This window comes from Adiantum capillus-veneris, chromosome 29 (genome assembly GCF_014529385.1).
Source record: "Adiantum capillus-veneris isolate H3 chromosome 29, ASM1452938v2, whole genome shotgun sequence".
Lineage (NCBI taxonomy): Eukaryota > Viridiplantae > Streptophyta > Polypodiopsida > Polypodiales > Pteridaceae > Adiantum > Adiantum capillus-veneris.
The window spans coordinates 133,183,567-133,202,719 of NC_140959.1; the positions used below are offsets into that span (position 1 = coordinate 133,183,567).

Consider the following 19,153-nt stretch of genomic DNA (forward strand, 5'->3'; position numbering starts at 1 on the left):
ATGAATTTATGACTGGTCATTCTCCTTTCCAAGCTTGGGATATTTCTATGAAGGAAACACAATCCTATCTTGTTGATGTTAGAAAAAGAGCTAGGGAAATTAGAGCCAAAAGAAAGATGATGATAAAAGGAAGGATTCTTCAATTAGAAGACCTCAATCCAATGCTAGCCCCCCCCCCCCCCCCCCCCCCCCCCCCCCCCCCCCCCCCCGCACTGAATTGGTTATGTTCAAAGAAACTCTAAGGAAAGAGCTCCTAGAAGCCCACAATGCCCTTGCTTGGACTAGGGAATTCTGGGTTATTAAAATAGACAGGCACTCTAAAGAGATGTTCAAGATTTAAAAAAGGGTCTAGGGACTTTGTTTTACTAATAGCTTCTCTAATCCTCCTAAAGGGGATGACACTATCTCAGGAGAAAACGCTAAAAATGCTCTCAAGAGGAAACAAGAGTTTCCCCGCAAATTGTTAAAATCTTGAACATGCCCGTCTTGTTAGGAGAGATTAAAGAAACTATTATCAAATTGGAGCTTGGAAAAACACCAAGACTTCAGCGCCTGCCTAATGAGTTTTATATCCAGTTCTTGAAACTTAGCCCCTTATATTCTTCTAGTCTGGCAAGAAGTTGTTGATCTAGGAGCTTTGTCTCAAATATCAACACTTGTGTCATCAAGTTGATACACAAGAAAAGGGATAAAAGGGACCTAGAAAATTGGAGACCTATAACTTGTCTAACTTCTATCTAGAAAATCTTTGTTCTATCCTTAGCTAGAAGACTGAATCTTTTATAGGACCAACTTATCTTTTAGGAGCAAGCGTTAAAATTGCTATCAAGAGGAAAAACGAGTTTCCCCACAAAAACTGTTGAAACCTTGGACATGCCCATCTTGTTATGAGATAATAAAGAAACTATTATTAAATTGGAGCTTGGCAAAACACCAAGAATTTAGGGCCTTCCTAATGCGTTATATATCCAGTTTCAAGATTTCTTAGCCCCTTATATTCTTCTAGTCTAGCAAGAAGCTGTGGGTCTAGGAGCTTTGTCTACAAATATCAACACCTTATGTTACTAAGTTGATACACAAGAAAGGGGATAAAGGAGACCTAGACCTATAACTTGTCTAGCTACTGTCTACAAAATCTTTTCTGTATCCTTAGCTAGAAGACTCAGTCTCCTTATGGACCAACTTATCTTGAAGGAGCAAAAAGGTTTTATAAATAAAAGATTCATTCTTGATTCCATTATTAGCATTTGGGAAGGAACGCAACATGCATAATTATGTAATTTTTCAGATTTTGATAAGGCCTATGACATGATAGATTCAAAAACTTATTTTACAATCTCTTTTTGCATGGGATTTGGTAAAAAAATTATTAAATTTGTACATATTTTATTTGGTAATGATTTTTCCAAGGTTTCTATCAATGGAATGCTCTCAGATTCTATTTGTTTAAAGAGAAGTATCAGATAGGGTTGCCCCCTTGCTCCTCTCCTTTTTGCAATTGCTTGCACTGAATGCATTTGAAGCAATTGCAAAAAGGAGAGGAACAGTCAATGCAGCTTCTTTGGGATTGTCTACAAACACTTTTTCTAGGCAGTGGATCTTTCATCAATTACCATACTAAACCTGCCTTTAGAGTTTCTGTAGGATAGTCCTGAAATTCTACTAATAGTTGGCTGCCAAAAGATCAAGGAAAAATTTTCAAACTTGTGGGCATCCCACAAAGATGGAACTGGGTTCTTGAGAAATCGAGGAGGAAATTTTTTTTTGTTGGCAATCTATGCAACGTTCATTATACTCTATTGATTTCTTTTATATCCTGTTGGAAACTTGCAAAGAGCCCTTTGAACAAGGAAATAGGCCTTGCTATAATATTTTTGTGGGGAGGAAGCAACTTTGTCAATAGAGTCCAATTGCCTGTAACATCTCTTCCTCACCCAAAAGTAATGGAGGACTTGGTATACTCAACTTGGAGGCTCAAGCAACCAAATTGGCAGCTCAGTGGATTCTAAGAACTGCACCCTTTACTGATTATTGGGCACTGTTGATTAAAAATAATATGAGTAAGTTCTCCCTCCAGGAGTATAAAGCTTGGAAAGAGCTACACTTGATGGATCTCATTACTGCACCTAATCCAATCAAACTTGTAGGATCTGCCCTCATTCGCAGCTAATGGAATGCATGGTTTTCTCTGAAACACAGATGGAAACCATCTATGGACCTTATGTGTTTTAGAGAATTCCTGTTAGAAGACTACTCATGGTATGGACATCACTTCGGCTCAGATGGGACTGATATCTCTAGAAGAGATCATATCTACTTCAAAAAGGGTATTAGATGTTGGAAGCATGTGATAAGGGACAACTCTCCACTTTTCAAAGAATTGTCTTGCTAACCATTTTCAACTTGATTGCTAATTTTCTAGACTGCAAGATTCAAACGTATAAAAAACTTCTAAATATCACCTCATACGATGCTCCTTTACTTTCACGAAAACTTGTGAGCAAATCTACTCTCAATTCTCAAGCTAATCCAACCGTCAACTAGTCTCTAAAAGTAAAGCTCAACTCAAGGTGGGGAACTAAAGGCAATGCAAATTTCAATGTGTGTAGCCCTTCCCCTATTTGCTATCAAACACAACACTCTCCTGTAGCTCATCTTTCACCAAGGCCTCTGGATAGGTAGTAACGTACTTAGGTCTGGTATTAAATCAGGCATCTTCATGGTTGAATCAATCAATCCACCTGTTTTTTGACTGTCGAAAAAATGAGAGCTCTCTAGCCTCGCTCCACTAGATCTTTGGGGGAGAATCCAATTCCCTTTACATGGAAAGAGCTCTTACTGGGGAAATGCAGAAACGTGGATATTCTTACTTGGAACGATGTCAAGATTTATTTTCTTATGGCATGGCATTTGTGGGTGTGCGCTAAAATGTGATGATCTACAATAATAAGCATCGCGAGGGGGTATGATCTCATCAAGGCTATGGCATGGCATTTGTGGGTGTGCGCTAAAATGTGATGATCTACAATAATAAGCATCGCGAGGGGGTATGATCTCATCAAGGCTATGGCATGGCATTTGTGGGTGTGCGCTAAAATGTGATGATCTACAATAATAAACATCGCGAGGGGGTATGATCTCATCAAGGCTCATTAAAGAAGTTCCATATTGGAGTATGAATTGACATTCAATGGTACCATCTAATGGCCAGATGTTATGTAAACTCCAAAAGTTTATATGCTTGGAGTCCATCATACCCTTTATGGATGTGTGTTGACTCCCTCCAAAAGTTTATGCTTGGAGTCATCCTGTCTAATTTGGTAAAAAGATCGTTCTCCTTTATGGATGTGTGTGACTGCCTCCATATTTTTAGGTTAGGGTTTCCTTGCCCCACACCAACACCAATAAACACCGTCTAATAAGCTGGACACTACAAAATGCCACACACACATGCTCAAGCACACAGGCACAGAAGCAATATAAAGCTTGGCTAATGTGTGGGGCTATATATCATGATGCTACAATAGTCACTAGAGCCCCACAGAAGCAATATAAAGCTTGGCTAATGTGTGGGGCTATATATCATGATGCTACAATAGTCACTAGAGCCCCGTCGATATTTGGCACAATACTCGAGCTCTCAAGTTCTATAATTAAGTGTGCGGACGAAGGTACCAATAGTATATCGAGCATGACAAACTTCCATCCTAGAAACAGAGTGAAAACCCGACTCGAGGAGCCAAATATGGATTTTCTAATAAACATCGCGAGGGGGTATGATCTCATCAAGGCTCATTAAAGAAGTTCCATATTGGAGTATGAATTGACATTCAATGGTACCATCTAATGGCCAGATGTTATGTAAACTCCAAAAGTTTATATGCTTGGAGTCCATCATACCCTTTATGGATGTGTGTTGACTCCCTCCAAAAGTTTATGCTTGGAGTCATCCTGTCTAATTTGGTAAAAAGATCGTTCTCCTTTATGGATGTGTGTGACTGCCTCCATATTTTTAGGTTAGGGTTTCCTTGCCCCACACCAACACCAATAAACACCGTCTAATAAGCTGGGACACTACAAAATGCCACACACACATGCTCAAGCACACAGGCACAGAAGCAATATAAAGCTTGGCTAATGTGTGGGGCTATATATCATGATGCTACAATAGTCACTAGAGCCCCACAGAAGCAATATAAAGCTTGGCTAATGTGTGGGGCTATATATCATGATGCTACAATAGTCACTAGAGCCCCGTCGATATTTGGCACAATACTCGAGCTCTCAAGTTCTATAATTAAGTGTGCGGACGAAGGTACCAATAGTATATCGAGCATGACAAACTTCCATCCTAGAAACAGAGTGAAAACCCGACTCGAGGAGCCAAATATGGATTTTCTACAAGAAAGTTCTACTAAACTTGAAAAAGCATTATTTAGGTACGCTCTTGAGGCTCAAAGCGGCCCTGTGTTGCTAGAAACTCTCTCAAAGCGGCCCTGTGCATCAAAAATTTATGGTAAAAAAAGAAAATTGAGACGCAGGCTTGCAAAACTGTCGATAGATTCTGTTATTATATATAATTCCAAAACTCAGGCTTTGCTGCGCGTGAGCATGACATACGAGCAAAAAGTAGGCCGGAAGGTAATATAAAAGCTCCAGTTGCAGCTCTTATTTATCTAGACACATGACACCCCACTACTTCTGCTGTCTACAGTCTTCATAGCACCTCAAGAGAAGCCAGAGCCCAAGCTGGCAGCTCACGTCGATGCTTCCTTCTCTCTTCCTCCTCGCGCCTCCGCCTCCGCCTCTGCTCCTCCTCCCTCCTGCGTTCCTCTTCATGCCTGCGCTCTTCTTCACGCCTGCGCCTCTCCTCTTCCTCCTCCCGCAGTCTCCTCTGCTCTTCCTCTTCACGTTGTTTCTGCTGCTGTTCGCTCTCCTTTCTGCCTACACTCTCATTGCCCCGGTCACCTCGTCGCCCTCTTTTGGAGGGGGGGAAGAAGACCTCCTCATCCCTGCCAAGTTCTCTGAGCTGCTGTTCATCGACATTGAAGGCGGCGGCGGCAACTTGCTTAGGGATACCACGGTAGACCGAGTTCTTGCCTGCCAGGAAGGTGGTGCGAGGGCTGCAAAAAGCATTCAGGAGATCCAAGGAAAACCATTGAGGAGATCAAAAATGCATTACATGCACTTAAAATGCGCTGCATTATCATTCAATACTGTGCGACGACATGATGCTGAGCAATTATGTTCAAAAGAAACCTTGATGATGTAACTAGCTTGATCCATTCAAGTCCTTGGTCTCCTGCAATTTTCACTGAAGGGAAGAACTGAGGAATAACTAGCATAGTGCCCTCACGCACTTCTTGATCGAACACATTCTCCCCGTCTCCGCTCGCCACTTGAACTCGGCCGTTCCCTCGAGTGAAGTAGAAAAGTTCGTGCCCATTGTGCACGAACGAAGGCGCCATCATTGCATTCTGATGGAAGCGAGAATTCAACATTCAGCAGACTGTCTTATCCTTTATTAATTACAGTCTTCAATCCTTAAACTAATTTATCGCTGTCCTACTTTGTATTAATTGAACAAGCATAATTTTTTAAAAGCTGTTAATTACCTTCTCCAAGGACACCTTCACTGCACTAAATCCAATCTGATGCAAAGCGGGCAGCTTATAGCAATTGACTCTATTGAGAGCACCACCATTCTTTACATAGAGGTCCGGAAACTCATCCCTTATGCTGTACTTGAGCTCCTCAAAGTGGGAAGGGCCTGAAGTTTCCATGAAGGTGTTGCTCTCTTCCTCTTCCTCTCTCCTGCTGCGCCGCTCGGGTATCTGTGGGAAGTGGATCTTTTGCTTCGCTTTCACAATGCCCGCTTCGTTTTGGCGCTCAAGGAGAGACTGGATCGTTTGTTCGTCGACGCCCCATGCGGTGGCGAGAGTGTCTTTGCTGAATCCATGAAGCAAAGATCCAAACCTGGCCTGCTTGCTACCAGCAAGTCCAAATTGCTGCATACAAAAGTCCATTTACCAGCAGTTTTTACTATAAGTAACATGATTCCACTTTTACCAGCAGTGAATAACTAATCATGTTATAATTCATTCACAATTTTCCAGATCTCATATAGCACTAGCAAGGGTTTGCTGATTACATGAAAGCGCCCGGGATTGGCTCCGTAGCTGGTATCGCCTGCGCATAGAACACGGTGACGCTCATTGCCGTCATTATACCACCAGTAAACAGTTCCCTTGGGCAGGGCAACAACATCCCCCCGCTGCACTTTCCGAATATAAGTTCGCTGATACTCGCTCTCAGCACCGGGGATGACAGCACCCATTTTACCGGACCCTGCACCGCAGATTACAATTACCATTCAGCGAGAGCTAAGCAAGAGAAAGACCATTAATCACAAACTACAAAGGTAATGTCAAAATGGACCTTGCAAAACATAGGCAATCTTGTCCGCATCCGAATACTGTGGCACCAGCAACCCATTCTCTTCCAGCTCGAGCTCCGCTATGCCCACATGCGCATTGCGGATGGCATCGATCTCTTCACTCCAAACACGAAGTCGTCCCCCCTCTGACTGAAGCTGTTCCCGAGGCCGGCCGAGCTCGATTTGAGGATAGCCACGCTCTTCCTCCTCGCGGCCACGATGAGGGCGTCTTCCCCTTTCCTCTTCCTCATGCTCACGGGGCTCCCTCTCCCTGCCACCACGACTAGCCTCGCAAGAGGCAAAGGAGGTGGTCAAGAGACCAAGGAGCAGAAGAAGACTAAGCACTAGCTTCCCTACGCTCGCCGTAGCTACAACTGATCTAGTGGGCACCCTGCTACGCATAAAGAAGCAGGAGTGCAGTGGTCGCCTTTTATAGTAGCGCGCAGCTGGAAGATGAGTTTGGAAAGAGCATGCCCGGCGCAGTGTCGATACGCGGCCTCTGCGAAGCCCCTCTCAATTTGGAAAAATCTTCATTACATGCAACTCTCTTTCTTAAAACTCAAAATTGCCTTTTGATATAATTTCATACGTACTACCTACTCGCTCTCCCTTTATTTTATTCATTTATTTCATAGATTCTTTATTTATGATTTCCTTCCTTCCATCTGAAAGGTCACCATATTACCTTCACCTCATAAAGGGACAAGAGCGAACACTCGAACCTGCGCGTGAGGGTAGCAAGGACCTTACGCCCCATCATCTAACCAGTTGCACAGCGCTAGTCATCAACTGCTACAGCGCAGCCCATTGCATTAATAAAAAAGATTGCCCAGCTTTCCACTTTGCCTGCCGCCTTGCCGTTGACTTCAAGCGATAGCGCCCTTGACAAGAAGCTGTTCAAGCACTTTCTGTGCTCTCTCTCTCTCTCTCTCTCTCTCTCCCCACACGATTGCATTAGGAGAATCTGCCTTGATTCTCCTCTTCTTTTCTTTTTCGAAAATCGTCACTCCAACAAAAAAGGGGGCCTTCGACGCAGGTTTCGACGCACCCCGTCGAAAAAATCGTCGAAATATGCGTCCCTACAAAAACGTCGCAATATGTGCGCGTCGAAAGGTTGTTATCGCATATTTCGACGTCCTAGTCGCAAACGATCGTAACAGGAAAAAAATTTCTTTGGCAGAGGACAAGCAGCCTATCCTGTGCCCAGTGAAAAGATGGACACAGCCACAGCCAGACTGGCTGTCCTCTGCCCAAGAAAGCGAGCAACACCAAAATCAACCGTGCTCCCGCAGAAATTTCGGCAGATCTAGAGTTCCTTTCGTTTTTTAACATAAATTTTTCAAACAAAACCATATGTATACGCCTCCTACATGCTATCCATGTAGGATCTCACATGAGATTTAAGGCACAACTTGATGGAAGAAATGAAACGAACTTTGTGCAAAACCATAACCATATATGAAATCCACTGATGACTAGACGTCACAACCTGCACATAGGATAAGTCACAAAATTAGTATTGATATTACTTCACATATACTTATTTAATTAAATCAACTCACACATATTAACGTCTCACCTCAATCGATCAGCAAGACTCTAAGGCCTCCCAGTCTACAGGCTCTCCTGAAGCATCAAGATCATTCAATACTTCAAGAGATGTGTGTGAGAGAGATCAACAGACACAGATAGCTTCAACAATCACTGTAATCATCAATAAATCTTGAGTAAAGCTTTGAGTACAACTTAATTATCAATAGCCAAGGCGGCTCGTTAACGACGCTGTCACTTGGATTGATTGAAATTTAAGGAGTTTAAGCTACTTACAAAGATTACGCGGGCCGTTAACGACGCCATGATTTAACAATAAGATTAACAAAGTTTAAGCTGATGATGATGATGATTTTCTTTTTTGAGAAAGTAGAACTTTGAAATTACAACACACACACCCAACCCCGGTAGGTGGAGGCAATCCGACTCTTAAGGTGAGTCATCCCAGCCGGGTTAGGGTGGCCAATCCATCATTTGGACTAGCGGAACAGCCCCTAAGGGCTACATGTCATGCGAGTTGTCAAGGGGGTTTGAAACCAAGACCTTTGACACAAGGGGCTCTTGCTCTACCAACTGAGCTAGCTCTCATTGACTAGATTCTTTATTTATGATTTCCTTCCTTCCTTCCATCTGAAAGGTCACCATATTACCTTCACCTCATAAAAAGGCAGAAGAGCGAACACTCGAACCTGCGCGTGAGGGTATCAAGGACCTTACGCCCCATCATCTAACCAGTTGCACAGCGCCAATCGTCAACTACTTCAACGCAGCCCATTGCATTAATAAAAAAGATTGCCCACCTTTCAACTTTGCCTGCCGCCTTGCCGTTGACTTCAAGCGATAACGCCCTTGACAAGAAGCTGTTCAAGCACTTTCTGTGTTCTCTCTCTCTCTCTCTCTCTCTCTCTCTCTCTCTCTCTCTCTCTCTCTCTCTCTCTCTCTCTCTCTCTCCACACGATTGGATGAGGAGAATCTGCCTTGATTCTCCTCTTCTTTTCTTTTTCGAAAATCGTCACTCCAACAAAAAAGGGGGCCTTCGACGCAGGTTTCGACGCACCCCGTCGAAAAAATCGTCGAAATACGCGTCCCTACAAAAACGTCGCAATATGCGTCGATATACGCGTCGAAAGGTACTGTTATCGACGCATATTTCGACGTGCCTAGCATCGCAGATTGCGACGATCGTAACAGGAAAAAAATTTCTTTGGCAGAGGACAAGCAGCTTAGCCTGTGCCCAGTGAAAAGATGGACACAGCCACAACCAGATTGACTGTCCTCTGCCCAAGAAAGCGAGCAGCACCAAAATCAACCGTGCTCTCGCAGAAATTTTGGCAAAGTTCCCTTCGTTTTTTAACATAAATTATTCAAACAAAACCATATGTATACGCCTCCTATATGCTATCCATGTAGGATCTGACATGAGATTTAAGGCACAACTTGATGGAAGAAATGAAACGAACTTTGTGCAAAACCATAACCATATATGAAAAATATATATATGAAATCCACTGATGACTAGGCGTCATAACCTGCACATAGGACAAGTCACAAAATTAGTATTGATATTACTTCACATACACTTATTTAATTAAATCAACTCACACATATTAACGTCTCACCTCAATCGATCAGCAAGACTCTAAGGCCTCCCAGTCTACAGGCTCTCCTGAAGCATCAAGATCATTCAATACTTCAAGAGATGTGTGTGAGAGAGATCAACAGACACAAATAGCTTCAACAATCACTGTAATCATCAATAAATCTTTAGTAAAGCTTTGAGTACAACTTAATTATCAATAGCCAAGGCGGCTCGTTAACGACGCTGTCACTTAGATTGATTGAAATTTAAGGAGTTTAAGCTACTTACAAAGATTACGCGGGCCGTTAACGACGCCATGATTTAACAGTAAGATTAACAAAGTTTAAGCTGATGATGATGATGATTGAGACTGAATCAACTAAGAAAAAGTGTCATAAAAACTAATATCTAACCAATCATTTTAAACTGATCATTTATGTGGGAGAATAAACGGGAACAAGGGTTAGAATATAGGTATGTGCTTTAGATGCATCTCAACACGGGACCAAAGGTATTGGGTCCAAATGGGAGATGGTCTATCAAAGAGCAATGCTAATGGAGCCTAAAGACCCTAGGGTTAGCTTCATTGGTTGTATGCAAGATCAGGTGTACCCAATTTTGGTAGTTTATGCAGCTTTAGACTGCAAAAAATCAAGCTTTTTATGCAAACGTTATTGCATGACACCCTAACTATACTCATTTCTAAGAGCCAAGAATTGGTGGCCACATAAAAGGCTTAGGTACTAACATACCAAAAAGGGCCGATTTCTAAACAAACTAAAGAAAATAGTAGTTTTTGTGTGTAAGGAATGTCTTGGTTTGATCTGTCACGTCCTGTCACAACATTGTGATCTTAACAGAGATTCTTATATAAGTCTCTTATCACTTACTTAATTTTGAAATAAAATTGCACATGAATCTTGCATATGCTTAAAGAGAATATTTGAAATTATTAAAGTTTTTTTACTCATTTCTTTAAACTATTAGTAATTATCTTTGTGAAGAATTTCAACAATTCTTACATCACTATTTCTACACAAGATATATATAGATGCAAGGCTAATTTCTCAAGATCCTACGGTCATTTGATAGATATAATTATGCGGAATGTGGTGAGACAAAAAAAACCATACTTTAACAGTTGAATATTGACAGATCTTCCTTGGAAAATTTACATAGAATATCAATAAATAAAATTCGACTCTTCTAAAAATTATAAAAAATTAATTAGTTATTGTTTTCTCATGCATTTGATATATATTATAGTTTATGGCACAAGGAACCCATAGAAAAAATAGTGTGTGTAGTTTGGCTTCATAAGCTTATCTTTTATCCATTTTACTTATGTGCAACCTTTGGATTATCCTTAGTGTACATCTTACGGTCAAAAATTTATCAAAGATTAAAAAAATTTGCGATTTTTCATTCTCCAAGGGTATACTATAGCATTTTAGTCCTAGTTGGCCATGCTAGCATACAAGGTGTAGACAAATGTGTTGAACACCTTGAGTGCCACACTTTCCACCTAACTACCAAAATTGGGTACACCTAATCTTGCACACACTTAAAGACCTCTACAAGTTAGTGCTTAAAAGTCCTTTGACCTTAGGTAATCTAGGGCTGAGCTTGAGGTGAGAGCCCGGCCCAAGCTTGAGGTGCTGTCGTGCTTGATGACTAAGATGCTTGAGGTGCTTGCCAACTAGGGAGCCTGAGGTGCTTGTGGGAACACTACCCAGGCTTTAGGTGCTTTGTCATGCTTGTTGAATAAGGTGCTTGAAGGTAAGGTGTCCAAAAATTCAAATCCCATCCCTACAAGAGAGGGGGCGAGCTCTAAAGCTAGGGGGATGAGAGAGAATACACGCTCCCTCACACAAGGCAAGCTTGGTACAAAGAAAGCAAAAAGAACACTTGTCAAGCTCCTCCTCATGTTGCCCCCATTGTGTGCCTAGAGCCTATTGGTTGGCCTCTCAAGGGGTCCAATGATAAATTAATTAATTTAATTAAATTTTTTACATTTATCAACTCCTCTCTCTCAAAGGGGAAAGGAGGACACCTGTCCCAAGACTAGCATCCTTGCTTGATATGACTCTTGCTTGTGATTGGCTAGGCGTGGAGGGGTAAAATGAGCTTCAAGCATGAGCTACAAGGGGGGGTCGACCAAGGAAGCTAGGGGCATGCTTGGGAGGGTATACTCTCCCACACACACTCTCATTGTGTGAAGTGCAAAGTGCAAGAGCTCCATCTCCTTCTCCGAGCAAGTAGAGAAGTTGAGAGCTACACCAACACTTTTGGCTATGGAATGCAAATCCAACCAAGAGCCATGCTTCAATGCTTAAGCTTTCCATCTTCTCCATCTTCATTACTATGATATTATGTATTCTAGCAAGAAGAGTGATGATAAGTGAGGAACTAATTCTTTCTCCTATGAAATGTTTCTTCTTCCTCTTCCCTACCCTCATTCCCCACTAGCTCTCTGCACCTTCGAAGGTGTTTGAGGCCTTGGGACTGAGGCTTGGGATAGTTAATGCTTTCCACAAAGTTTATGCTCCTGATGCATGAAGCTTTACATCTTCATTGCATCACCTAGGTCACAAGGAAGACAAAGATGGTATTGTACCAAGTCTCTCTTATGGGAGAAACTATAATATAAAAGTCTATCGAGGGGGGACCACCGGCTCCACATAAATCCGGTCCTCTATTGTTGTCATGTTCCCTAAACTCTCTCTCTTTTGTAAAATTATTGTTTATGCCAAGTTAACTAAATGTTATGTTTATGTTGCTACCATCAATTAAGTACACCCTCTATGCTCACAAAGTAATTCCACAAAACTGCTATCTCTAATTTCCGCTACTCTCAAAGTTTAAAGGCCATTTCCATTACATTGGTATCAGAGCATTTGGTTTGTCTTTTCTTGCTTAAGAAGAGAGGTTGTTAAGTAGCCTATAAATGGTTGATTTTAAAAAGGCATCTTGGCCGATCAACATTTCCAACTAAACGGGTCTGAAGCACCTACTTCTTTGCTCTAGAACTGTCATAAAATCTAATATCTAATTGACCCAAATGATTTTTTCATATTAAATTGACCATTTAATGTGGGAGAATAGACGGGGACAAGGGTTATAATATAGACATGTGCTTACGGGTCTATCTCAACACGGGGCCAAAGGTAAAGGGGTCCAAATGAGAGATGACATGTCAAAGAGCAAGGCTAGCTAACGGAGATTAAAGACCTTAGGGTTAGCTTTGTTAAATACCTCTTAATGGTTAGTGTTAAAAGTCCTTTGACCTAGGTAAGCTAGGGTTGAGCTTGAGGAGGTAACCCTACTAAAAGGCCATAGGGAGATAGACATGCCAATAATTACCCAACCATACCTATTTATAGGCCCTTGGCCCTCTGGCTCTTAGATATATATAGCCCCTATACCGCAGGTGTATCCGTCGGTCCTTGGCCAAGGTCGTGCCCTCCTATAGTCCTACCCTTGGCATGACATTACTCCCCCCTTGGAGAAGCATTCTCGTCCGCAAAAACAAAAGTGGTAGGATCTTCATAAGAACACTAATGTTTTCCACAGTGGTATCCCTCATGGATCCAGCTGTTTGTTTGACCAAAACACGGTACAGTAGGAGGTTCAATGAAATCAAGAATAACATCGTGATTTTGCACATTGTTGTCCTTTGGAACCATCAATAGGTAGACTCCATTTAGAATGCACAAGAGCATGCTTAAACGAGTTATCACAACAAAGATGTACGTGAAAGAGTACCGCTTTTCACTTTCCGTGAAAGTAACTAGCTGACCTAACTCATCAGCCAAGTTTAATTCCTTAACTTGTTCTCAAATTTCATCAGTAAACAACCCCACCATAACTAGTGTTCAAGGTTGAGAACCTGACTTATACATGAAGAGACTAAACCTAGTCGCAAACATGCTTTAACTGATGGTAAGCAAACTCCCAGTAGAGCAATAAATGCTTATTAAATGGATTGCTTAGTGCTAATTTACGCACTTTTCATATCCTTTAGCCCAAGATTACACTTTGTAATCTGCCTATCACCTTGGATAACTGACAGTACTGAGGTGTGTTTCCCCCACGATTTACAGGCAGTCTTCCTAGATGGCTGGTAAATGGGAGCACAATATCGCACAAGATTGCTGAGGAATCAACAATTGCCTGAATAACCAGCATGGTTAACTTGAAAGATCCACAAGCACCCAAACCAAACCATGACCTCTATTGGTGATTAGTAGACCAAAAAGTAATCTCATAGAGAAACGACTCTGATACCAGTGAAAGGCCATAGGGAGATAGACATGCCAATAACCACCCAACCATACCTATTTATAGGCCCTTGTCCCTCTGGCTCTTAGCTATATATAGCCCCTGTACTGCATGTGTATCCATTGGCCCTTGGCCAGGGCCGAGCCCTCCTATAGTCCTACCCTTGGCATGACGCCTGCCCAAGCTTGAAGTGCTTGTCATGCTTGCTAAATAAGATGCTTCAGGTGCTTGTCGTGCTTGATGACTACAAGGCTTGAGGTGCTTGTCCTGCTTGCTGACTAAGATGCTTAAGGTGCTTGTCGTGCTTGATGACTAAGATGCTTGAGGGGCTTGGCGTGCTTTCCGACTAAGATGCTTGAGGGGCTTGTCGTGCTTGCTAACTAGGGAGCTTGAGGTGCTTGTGGGAACACTACCCAAGCTTGAGGTGATTTGTCGTTCTTTGCTGACTAAGGTGCTTGTGTTTCAAAAATAAACAAAATTGCCACAAAAGAGGGGGCAAGTCCTAAAGCTAAGGGGATTAGAGCACACACACACACACACACACACACACACAAGGTAAGCCCAAGCCTCAAGAGGCAGCAAGGACACATTTTAAGCCCCTACCCATGTTGCCCTCAAGGTGTGCCTGAATCCTATTGGATAGGCTTAAAAGGGGTCCAATGAGCATTTAGATTAATTAAATAATCATCTATCAAGCCTCTTTCCGTCAAAGGGGAAAGAAGGACACTTGTCCAAAACCTACCCTTGTTGCTTGATATGCCTCTTGCATGTGATTGGCTAGGCCTGGAGGGGGTCCAATGAGCTTAAAGCATGCGCTACAAGGGGGGCTCGACCAAAGCAAGTAAGGGGTGTTCTTGGGGGGTATAATCCCTCACACTCTCTCTCATTTGATCTCATTATTCACTTGGTGAAGTGCAAAGTGCAAGAGCTCCATCTCCTTCTCCAAGCTAGTACAGAAGTTGAGAGCCTACACCAACACTCTTGGCTATGGAATTCAAATCCAAACAAGAGCCATGCTTCAATGCCTAAGCTTGCCATATTGTCCATCTTCATAACTATGCTATTATGTATGCTAGCAAGAAGAGTAATGCTAAGTGAGGAACTATTTCTTTCTCCTATGAATGTTTCTTCTTCCTCTTTTCTACCCTCATTACCTTCTATCTCTCTTTAAACTCATCATTTAATGTGGGAGAATAGACGGGGACAAGGGTTAGAATATAGACATGTGCTTACTGGTCTATCTCAACACGGGGCCAAAGGTAAAGGGGTCCAAATGAGAGATGATATGTCAAAGAGTGTCATCATAACTAATATCTAACTCTCCTAAATGATTTTCTCATGTTAAACTAATCATTTAATATGGGAAAGTACCAGGGGAGAAAAAGGTAGAATATTGGTTAAGTTGTCAGACCGGCCACAGTAGGGATCCAAAGGGGGGGCCATCTGCAAAAGAGAAATGTGCAACAATGGGCTTCAAAGACCCTAAGGTACAGCCCATTAAGACTTCCAAAATGCTAAGGTTCCAAAATTCAAAGGTTATGTCCAATGGTCCAACTCTAGGGAAAATTGGATGCTTTGTAGTGTGCCAAAAAGTCTTTGCAAACTCCTACATAGGAGGGGGCGAGCCCTTTTAGTAGGGGATGAGAGAGAAACAAACAAACACACACACACACACACACACACACACACACTCACTCATGCAAGCCCCTTTACACAAAGGGCATAGTGGACACATGTCAAATCCCTAGGCCAATTGCCCACAAGGTGCATTCAAATCCTATTGGATGGCCATAGAGGTGGACCCATGAGAATTAGTCTAGAGTAAATATAGTTTACTTCATTTAAAAACACTCAATAAAAGAACCAATAAGAATTAAGCTCTCCAGAAGACTATTGGACAGTCTCCCAAGGGGTCCAATGAGCATTCAGTAGCTCAATGGCTTGCCTGATTCCTATTGGCCAAAAGACAAAGGGGTCCAATGAGAGCTTAATTGCATTAATTAATTACCTAAAGCTCTCACAAAAGGGGAAAGGGGGCCACATGTCACAAGGGTATCACTTATGCTTCTCAATTTTCATTGGCTAAGCTTTGCAGGGTCCAATGAGGTGCCAACATGAGTATTTTGCAAGAGGCGTCGACCAAGAGAGACAGGGGGCTGATTTTGGCAAGGCATTATCACACACACACTCACACAATATCATATGTGAATCAAGAAGACTCTGTCTCTCTCCTTCTCAAGCTTTAATGGAAAGCTCATCATCTACTCCAAGCTTGGAGAAGGGAGGCCTACACCAACAACTCTTGACTTTGTGATGCAAATCCAACCAAGAGCCAAGTTTCAATGCATGTTCATCTCCTATACCATGCTAATTACTAAGCTATGCTAAGCTATTATGAGTGATTAGGTGAGGAGATATACTTCTTTCTCGTAAGACTACTCCTTCTTCCTCTCAATCTACTCTCATACCCCGCTAGCTCTCACCATCTTTGAAGGTGTGTGAGGTCTTGGGTCTGAGACCATGAGGGAATTGATGTTGTGTTTTATAAGTGTTTTGCTTAGTGCTTGAAGCTTCTATCTTCATTGTACTAGATATTTATTGAAGGAACACAAAGAATTGTATTGTAAAATGTCTCCCGTGATGGGATAAACCTATAATACAAAGCCTTTTGGAGGGGGGACCGGCTCCATGTAAATCCGGTCCTCAACTGTTGGCAATAGCTTAATTTCTCTCTCTTTTGAAGTATTTTTCATGATTATATAACTAGGTGTTATGCTTTTTGTTGCTCTCTCCATCCAAGCACTCTTGCTATGCCCATTAGGAATATTTTATAATGAAATGCTCACAATGTGTATGCTATTTTCCGCTACACACAAGTTAGTAGGCCATTAAATGTTACATTGGTATCAGAGCACACGGTTTCTCTTTTCTTGCTCAAGAAGGGAGGTCCTCAAGCTAGCTATAAATGGTTAGTATTATTAATTGCAATTGAGTAAGTAGAATAGGGAGTTTTCAGCCTTGCAGTGCGCTTGCCTTCTTGCAGATAACGGCGGGGCATCACCATGGAGAGCTATGGTCTTAATAGTGGAGTCCTACAGGGCTTGCCTACGGCTTAACCACTATTGAGCTATTAAAAGCTTGACAGGAGCCGGTACTAGTTTGGTGTTGAGAGACCCTTTCTTCTATTCCTTGCAACTAATGATATTCGAGCCACGGGTATAGGAGCTTGAGTGATTTTATAAAGGGGTAAAGAGGAGTAGCAACTAGGGCTTGAAGTGCCAAAGTACACCTAAAAAATTGTTAGAATGGCTAACAATAGTAAAGAGAGTGAAATTAATGTTGATAGCTTTGATTTTGCTAATGAGCAGGTTACTAATGATGCCCCTATGCTTGTTAACTACCTTGTTTCTAGGCTTCAACAAGCTATGGGTAATCCATCCCTCCAAAGTGAAGTGGAGCGATAGCTTTCTGCTCATGGGATTCTCCAAACTCCCCACCATGACAAGAGAGTACCTAGGAAGCCTCCAGTGAGACTTCCAAAAGTGGCCTCTCTCCGATTCGGGAAGAAGAAAGAGGATGCGTGCACCATATCTGTGGTCATACACTATACCATGGTGGCTTCACAAATCAATTTCCAAACAAGGGCTAAGAGAAATCATAAGCCCACGGAAAACAAGGGTTCTAATGAGCCTAAGGGGAAGGACAATGTCCAAAAGTCTCCTAAGGGCAATTCCAACAATAACAAAGCTAAGGAGAAGGGAGTTTACAAAGGCAAAACCAAACTCTCTCCTGAAGAGTTTGAGCGTTATTGCAAGGATAACCGTTGTTTCAAATGCGGCGAGCAAGGGCATGCGTACCTTGCTTGCCCCCAAAAGAACACCCACCATGAGCCTCCTAGAGCTACCTTGGTTGAAATCCAAGAAGAGGAAGATCACCACAAAGGATCTCCTCTATGCCACGCTTGAGGAAAGGTAAGAGAACATGATGCTTTTATTCTCTTTGACCCTGGTTCTACTCACAATTTCATATCCACAGAGTTGGCCACCAAGCTAGGCATCCAAGCCTATGAGATGGGAGATGTCCTACCCGCCGATGGTGCTTTCAAGGGGCAAGAAGCTTCAGTCACTCCCTTAATTGGGAAATTGAGGCTCCATGTCCAAATCTATGTGGACAAAGAGGAATTCTTTATCTCTCCTCTCAAACACGAGGATGTAATCCTAGGGACACCATGGTTTGATCGCATGGCTGCCAAGGTTAAATTCCCTGAAAGAAAAATGTACTTTAGGTTCAAGGAAAAACATATGTGCATAGATGCTAAGGAGATGGGTAACACCATACCCATTGTACATACGCAAGCTTTCAATAATTCAATAAAGAGCTCTATTTCAGTGTACATGATTTTTGTTAAAGATTCTCAAAATGAACCTAATGCTTTAGCAAAAGAAAATTTAAACAATCACAAAGAATTAGAGTTATCCAATTGTCTCAAGGGATTTCAAGATGTTTTTATTGACGACTTCCCTTGTGAACTACCTCCTAAACGAGGCAATGATGACCATGCAATTGAACTTCTTCCAGGAAGTTCATCGCCTAATAAAACTCCTTATAGAGTTTCTCAAGCTCAACAAGAGGAGATTATGCGGTAAGTGCATGAGTTAGTTGAGAAAGGCATGGCTAGGCCTAGCTCATCTCCATTTTTCTCACCCATGTTATTAGTACAAAAGAAAGACATCACATATCGTATGTGTGTTGACTATAGAGCACTAAATAGGATCACTATCAAAAATAGGTTTCCCATTCCACAGATAGAAGACCTATTTGATAAGTTGCAAGGGTCGACCTACTTTAGTAGGATTGACCTAAAAAGTGGCTACCATCAAATAAGGATAGTTGATCAAGACATTGTAAAAGACCACATTTTGCACTACGTTTGGTCTTTACGAATACACTGTCATGCATTTTGGCTTAACCAATGCACCAACGACATTCAACCGCTTGATGGAGAAGCTATTCAGCCTCACTGAACCTTTACTAGAGTATTCTTTGATGATATTATCATCTATTCTAATTCACTAGACAAACATAAACAACACCTCTAGGTAATATTTCAAGTTTTACGAGAGAATAAATTTTATGTTAATCAAAAGAAAAGTGAGTTTTTCTTACAAGAGATTCAGTATTTAGGTCACATTATCTCTCAAGATGGCATCCACATGGATCCATCAAAGTTAGAGGTAATAAAAGGATGGCTTCATGAACTAAGAAGCTTTATAGGTATGTGTGCATACTATAGACGCTTCATAGAA

The 19,153-nt window shown here is 41.9% G+C and overlaps 1 protein-coding gene across 1 annotated transcript; it reads right to left on the bottom strand.

Annotated features, from left to right (window-relative positions):
* Positions 1-4,543: 4,543 nt before the first annotated feature.
* LOC147419942 (11S globulin seed storage protein Ana o 2.0101-like) lies at positions 4,544-6,853 on the bottom strand. Its single transcript, XM_086505313.1, has 5 exons — positions 6,439-6,853; positions 6,152-6,348; positions 5,616-6,008; positions 5,260-5,477; positions 4,544-5,123 (listed from the first exon to the last, which is right to left on the bottom strand). Exons 1-5 carry the CDS (start codon positions 6,836-6,838, stop codon positions 4,718-4,720), a joined length of 1,614 nt encoding a protein of 537 aa, XP_086361439.1. The 5' UTR covers positions 6,839-6,853; the 3' UTR covers positions 4,544-4,717.
* Between the last annotated feature and the right edge of the window lie 12,300 nt (positions 6,854-19,153).

What these genes read in the sequence shown, in the direction of transcription:
- LOC147419942 (XM_086505313.1), bottom strand. Translation starts at nt 6,838, where the DNA reads ATGCGTAGCAGGGTGCCCACTAGATCAGTTGTAGCTACGGCGAGCGTA. An exon ending in GATTGCCTATGTTTTGCAAG is followed by an intron (nt 6,349 to 6,438) that starts GTCCATTTTGAC and finishes TCTGCGGTGCAG; the next exon opens with GGTCCGGTAAAATGGGTGCT. An exon ending in CCAATCCCGGGCGCTTTCAT is followed by an intron (nt 6,009 to 6,151) that starts GTAATCAGCAAA and finishes TTTTGTATGCAG; the next exon opens with CAATTTGGACTTGCTGGTAG.